Consider the following 7,341-nt stretch of genomic DNA (forward strand, 5'->3'; position numbering starts at 1 on the left):
ATAGACCTCTGCCTGTACCTATTTTCAAATGTCCTGAAATCTTTTCTTTGTCTTAATTTAAGAACCTATAAGGACTCAGTTGAGGTTCTCTTCTCCCTTCTGGACTCCATATTGTGACAGCCTGAAACTTGGCTTTCTGAACAAGCAGGTGAGAGCGTGATGAGAAATGAAGAAATCCTTCTCTTCCTGGGAAGGAACCCTCCAACCCCTGTTGGAAGTTGAATAGGGAATGAAAGAGAATGGAACATATGGATTTGTGTAGATATTCTTTAGCAGATTTTTTTTTCATTTGCGTTTTGCTCTTTGGACCACTTGCAGAGGATTTACAATATTTTTATTATTTTCATCAATTGTCTTTGGGGGCAGGTCAGCAGAGTTTCTCCATGCTGCCATGTCAGAAGTTTATCTCTGAGTCATCTCTGTGCTGTTCTGTCAAAAGTTGATCTCTGAGTCTTTGGCTTTTGTTGCTTTATCTACATGAAAATGTATATAGGGACATCATGAAGCAGTTGGAGAAATGCCAACACAATAAATTTTGCCTAATAAATTCAGGATGAGTTGAGGATCCCAAAATACGCTTTTTGGGAAACTTCTGCCTCATGACTTAGAACATACTTCAGGGGAATAGAAGTAGTCCCTCTAGATTTTTTTCTTTATTTTTGGGTTCTCAACAAAAGTCAGTTCATTTTAATATCCTGTTATGCTTCTTATCTTCACTACTACATTCAGTGCCATGACAGATATTTGCATTACAAAATTGGAAGGAGGTAATGCTACTTTCCTAGTGCTAAGAATGGTGTTCCCGAGAGTAATGGCATTCTATGAGACTTCTAAATATTTTTTGAAGGCACAGACTTTGATTATCTTGTACCTCTAACTCCTGAGATGTAATCACGGTTTTTTTTTTTTCCTTTTTTACGTGCTTATATTTGTGCATTATAGTCTCACATCATAATGTAAATCACATTGAAAATGACATACATGAATATACTCTTAGTGCCCCCTACCTCCCCAGTTTTTTCCCTTCCAATACAGAGTACCAGATTGACATTGCTATATTTTCACATGTATACATATAGTCTATAGTAGTAATCCTATTAATGAACTAATGTCTTCCTCCACCCCTACCCTTATATTGCCTCCCTGGCTCCCTGAGGTTTTTCCTTATGATCTGGAGTCTCTTTAATTGAGTAATCCCAATTACTCCCTATACTGCACATATTAAAGAAAACGCATGACTGACCCCCCACTCTTTGTAATTGACTAATCTCACCTAACATAATGTTCTCCAGGTTCTTCCATTTTCTTGTGAATGATACAAATTTATTTTTTATTGCTGAGTAGAATTCCATTGTGTGTATTTCCAATGATTTTGTAATCCAAAAGATTGAAAACCAGAGAACTACAGTATGCTTTTTCTGCAAGTCTAAAAGATAGTGGAAATACTAAGATCGACTATGTGTATATATGTGTATATTCCAATGTCAGTCTTCGTACTCTGTGTTGGCAGAGAAGAAAATGGGAGGGGGACACTAAGTGCTGTGAGCATTTATGTCAGTGTCAACATGATTTATATTACGATGTGAGTCAATAATGAACTGATAAAGGCATAAAATTAAAAACTATAGGCACCAACATAATTCTTCATAATGAAAAGACTATGATAATTAGTAGAGACATTTGCATAAATGCAGGAGTTGGTGCTGAACTTTTTGCAAACTTCTTTGTTATAAACTACATTAGTGTTGCAAGGATGTATAAGATTAAAATACTTTTATAACAAGGTACTTACTGTCTTATTCTAAATGTTTATTTTGCCATTAACAAAATGACATAACATACCAAACCACAGATTTTAATGGCTTCAGCAAATTTAATGTCTTCACCAATTGAGAAAAGCAAAGTATACTCAGGAAATATATTTTACCTTAATGAAAAAAGATGTTAAAATTATCTATATTTTGTAAAAGAAATAAAAAACTCTAATTAGATTCTAGGAGTCTTGGATACTATAGTATGTATATAAAAATATTTCACTGTATATAGTATGATTTGTGATAAATATAAATGTCTTTGGGATCTCAAATGTTTTTTAAAAAAGTAGAAAAATCCAACAATCTCAAACCAGTGGTGGAGCCTTAGCTGAAGAGTACAGAATGTTTCTCTAGATAATATGTCTCTAAGCATCAGTTAGCAACAGCTTTTCTATTTGTGTCACAATTACAAGGAACTCCTTGAGCTGAGATTTTTATAGAAGCCATGCAAATGTACTGCTGTATAAGATTTATAGATTGAATAATTCTGAAGTAATTTTCCATATAATTTCTAACATAAATTGTATATTAAACATATTTTATTTCCTTTCTTTGAAAATAAGAAAGTAAAAAATAACCATATTTCATATTTCCTGATCTCTTTCCAATCACTCCAAAAGATGCTCAAGTTAGGCCATCATTCTAAGGATCAACAGTTTCAAGGTTCAATTATTTAGCCAGATTATTTTTTTCTGTCACGAACAGAATGACAAACAATGAACCTTTTGACTAACATTAACAGAACAGTTCTAGAAATCTAATCAGTATGCTGCTCAGATTAAATACCAAACATATATTTGGAGGATTTCTGTGATTATTTTCACTTTAATTAGATTTGGGGTGAGGCAGGATGCATAGCATAATATTGGCCATGTTTTTCTCATCATTACTGTAAGACAACATTCTATCCATTTTTATTAAGAAGATTATATTTTGAAATAAGAGTTTATTTTGTAACATCCTTGTTCAAATTTAAGCACTTAAAAAAAGACATTTTCTAACTCTAGAATAATTCCTTGCTTTTCAACTATAGATTTTCTTGACATGACCAGGCACAACTCTTTAATAATTTTACCCTTCAATAAGCACTGTATAAATAAGATAAAATTACTTTTGTTATAAAGGAAAACAGACTTTCTCCAGAGAATGCCTATTAGCAAACATATGAAAACCACTTACCTTGACAGATCTAATAAATTATAATGTACTACCATTTAGTAATCAATTCTAGTAGAAAGATTAGAAAAACAAACCCTTTTCTATGTCTACATCAACATAAATACTCATTTCTAATTTAAATGTAGATTGAATCTTATTCAATCCACACTGTAAGTCAAGCTGTATCTTGCAGACAAATATAGTCAGATATGTAATTTGCTTCTCAACTAGTGCCACATGTTCAGAATTGGGGTTATTTTAAGCTTCTTTTAAAATAAAATTTTATACCATTTAATACTCTATGTGAAACTAAAATTATAAAATCCTATGGACTTTCATACATACTCTATGCACACACAAGTGAAAACACACAGATGACTTACACTTACCGAAACATTTCTTACAGTTTGTTGTAGTTGTGGAGAATTTCAAAGATAGGAAGGCAAAATTCTGAATTGGGAGCTTTAGGAAAGGCAATGTTATTCCTTCCTGATGCTCTCATACACCCACATTAACTCAACTATCATTTTTAGAATGTGAATATTAAAGACGCTGATTGTCTTTGCCAATGTTTTTATTGTTATTAACACAAAACCACAGAGTGAGTGAATTATAGGGAAAAGAGGTTTGCTTGAGCTCATAGTTCTGGAGGACCAAGATTAAGGGGCTATATCTGGTGATGGCCTTCTTTCTGACAGAGTCTTTGGTGTTGTAGGGAATCAAATGGCAAAAGACAGGAATTGTGTGTGTATGTGTGTGTTTTCTTTTTTTTTTTTTTGCAGTCAAATTGTCTTTATTTTTTTTATCATGGGATTTTTTTATTCTGTTTAGAGGAATTTAGATAACACTGGTAGAGAATGAAGATTCTGGTGAAATAATTTATACTTTAGTCAAGCCAAAGGACAATTATTATGACATAATTCCTCCAATAGCAGAGATAAGTTTAGAGGATGTTATGCAGTAAGAGTGGTATATTTTTTAAATTAATTATATTTATATGTTTTTTTTTAATTTTTATTGGTGCACTGTATTCATAGATCATAGTGGGATACAAAAAAACTTTTGTAGACATACATACACACATCGCCAGTCAACCCCCACCCGATCCCCACACCATTCCCTCCCCATCCCTCCTTCCCATGCTTGGCTTAGTGGTTGACATCTAGTATTATAGCAATTTATCCAAAATTAAAAATGATAATCTCACATAACAGTTTCATTTGTCTGATACCAAGCTTTTGATGACTTAAAGATAACATTTCAATATTTCTTTTTGCTTTCTTTCTTACCAGAGAATATTTTTTCTTTTTCTTTTTTTTAGGTGAAACTATCATATATTTATATATTTATTTTTCAGAAAAAAATCTATCCTAATATGGAATATGGACTCTAGATACCCAAAATGATCTCGAAAAAGAACAAAGCTAGAAGACGTATATTTTCTGATTTCAAACCATATAAAACTACAATAATTGAAACAGTGTAGTACTGTTCTAAAGGCAGATATATAAACCATTGGAGTTAAATTAAAGCCAAGAGCTAAATTCTTCTTACATAGCCACCAGTATAGTCACAATGGGTCCACCCTAATGACCTTACCAAATGCTAATCATCTCCTCAATGTCCAATCTCCAAAAAGCATGGTTCAATTAAGTATCTACCCTCTTTATACCTCACAATAGGCATTAAAGCCCAATTTATGAACCTTAATGACACACTTAAATCATATTCCAACCAAACACTGATTAGCTATCAAATATCAACATGATATCAGTCAATATTTTTTTTTTTTTTTTTTTTTTTTTTGATTTTCTTTCTTTTCTACAAAAGTTTATTCTTAAATTTACAACAGATTTGAAGACAACACTTCATTCTAGCTATAGGTAGCAAAAGACGTCATAGCAGAAAATCCAGCTGTTTAAATAGGAATAGAATCAAGGGTCACCATCATCTCAGGTACACAGGATAGATTACTTTTTGCCAGATTTCTTAATTCCACCTGTGGCCAGGGGGCCCTTCCCCGCGGCCTTGGCTTTCAGCTCCTCCAGCTTCTTCTGCTCCTCCTTCTGCTTCTGCTTGAAAGCCTTATCTTCCTCATCCATCTCCTTGGCCTGTTTCTTGGGCTGCTTCAGGGGCTTCTTCTTGCCACCTTCGCGGCCGGACATGGCGACGCGTGATATCAGTCAATATTGATATTAGTCTGATACAATCATGTCATTTCTAAGCAATTCCCCTTAATAGAGCTTCAGAAATGACCACCTAGATCTTCTTAGAAATTGTTTCTACAGAAGAGTTATATTGAAGAGAATTTAAGTTAAAACATAAGACTTATCAATTTCTACTAAAGACTGTATGATGTTAGAGTATTCTATAAAATACTCTATAACTTCTAGTTTAAGCAAATTAATTTTATATTGTAACTTGAAGTCAATTCAAGATTTGTAAGATATTTCTATACTTATTGGGATATCTTGAAATTTTTTTAAAGTATATAAAAAATACACTACTTTCTGTGCCACGTTAACTATATGTTCTGTGTGCAAGATCAAATAGAAATACTTTAGATGTATTTTTATACACAGACTCTTGCTACACATCATTTTCCAAATTACAGTGGTAATGGTGGTTACTTTTTCATAAGCAATAGGGCGTCTGCAACATTGATTATCAAGTGGTTTTGAAATTCCCACTGCTCACACTTTTTTCTCGCAAGACTTTGAGAATCATAAACTAACTACAATATTCATTTATTATCAAGAGAAATATATACTTTTTCTCCTCAGAGAAAATTAAAACCATTTTCTTATCTGTTTTCTCATAATGATTTAAGGGGAAGAGCAGTATGATTGAATCAATCTGAACAATGAGTTTCTTTGTGGAACACACACACACACACAGCAATCAAAATTGATAAGAATGTGAAAATATTTCATGTAACCATTTTATGATGTCTCCTTTATTAAACCATTTTCCAACTAGGAATGGAGGTTTTTATGTCTTTAACCACTTTTAAGGTTTGTGGTAAATGAAAATATTGAAGATGAGAATATTTTTTCTTTCTTTGAATTTTCATATTTCATTTTAACTCACCTAAGGCATTTATATTCTTATAATCATATTTTTATCTGATATCCTATTTTGATTAGTAATTTTATTTTTATACTTTTGTCTGTCTTCTAAAGCAATGAGTTTATGGAATGACAGTAAATTGTTATCAGACAAAATCTTTGTGGATTGCTTAATCTCAAAGAGTTACAATCAAGGAAATTAGACCTTGGATCAAAAGACAACAATTCATGGTGATAAATCTTGTAAACTTGTTCTCTATATGGAATTATTCAACATCAAAATTCTCACTTGAACAATCCCTTTTTCTTTTGTGGTACTTGGAATGGAACCTAGGGGCATTCTACCTCCGAGCTATACCCCCAGTCCTTTCTTTTATTCTTTTTAATTTGAGCCCTTTTGCCGGGCATGGTGGCGCACGCTTGTAATTTGAATATTATATTTACTGTAACAACATGTAATATTTTTAAAATGCATGTCAGTGACCCAAATAATGAATAGTCAATATATTTTACCTAAAAATGACATGTATATCATTTTAATAATTGCATTTAAAACATTTAAAATGTTTCCATTGCTTAACATGATTATAATATTATATTGGAGAAAATGCACAATATTTTAATATAATTTCTAAGTAAAATACTAGGAAGAAATCCTTAATAATTCTAATAATAACTCAGAAGTTATAGGTCATGAGTGAGTGATTTTTAACAGTTATTTATTTATAACTTTTGGAACTTTTCTAAATAATGAGATTTAACTTTTACCGAAGTAGATTATTGTCAATTTTACAAGACATTTTCTCTATAGTTTTATAGACACAAATTATTTATTGACATATTTGTTTTTCCCACACAGTATTCCTGTTTTCTTAGAACCTGAAAATTATAAATTATTCCTAAACAATAGAATAATTTGAGTTCTGTTTGAATTTATTCTTTTTTTAAATCTTGCTTGTGAAGCAAATTGATAATTTTTACTTGCATATCATTTTAAAAACCATTTTTATTAATGTGTAATTTACATAAACTAATTTTACCAATTCTTTCTTTTTTCTTTCTTTATTTTTATGAGGAACATACTGAAAATGGCATATATTCAGACTGTGCTTGGTGCCCTCTCCCCCACTCCATTCCCCTTCCCTCCTCCCAACACTGAATGTCCAGATTAACCATGCTATATATTTATACTTTTACACATATTCGTATGTAGCTCCTCCATTAGTCAAACTCAGCCTTCTTCCTCTCCTATCCTTACATTCTAGCTTTACTGAGGTTTCCTCTCCATTATCTGGAGTCCC

The 7,341-nt window shown here is 31.9% G+C and overlaps 1 protein-coding gene across 1 annotated transcript; it reads right to left on the reverse strand.

The window, feature by feature from the left end:
* Positions 1 to 4,780: 4,780 nt before the first annotated feature.
* Positions 4,781 to 5,137, reverse strand: LOC308278539 (translation machinery-associated protein 7; the record flags this gene model as incomplete). Its single annotated transcript, XM_080718361.1, has 1 exon — positions 4,781 to 5,137. One exon carries the CDS (start codon positions 5,135 to 5,137, stop codon positions 4,943 to 4,945), a length of 195 nt encoding a protein of 64 aa, XP_080574487.1. The 3' UTR covers positions 4,781 to 4,942.
* Between the last annotated feature and the right edge of the window lie 2,204 nt (positions 5,138 to 7,341).

The sequence above is a fragment of the Muscardinus avellanarius genome (assembly GCF_963383645.1).
Source record: "Muscardinus avellanarius genome assembly, chromosome: X".
Classification (NCBI taxonomy): Eukaryota; Metazoa; Chordata; class Mammalia; order Rodentia; family Gliridae; genus Muscardinus; species Muscardinus avellanarius.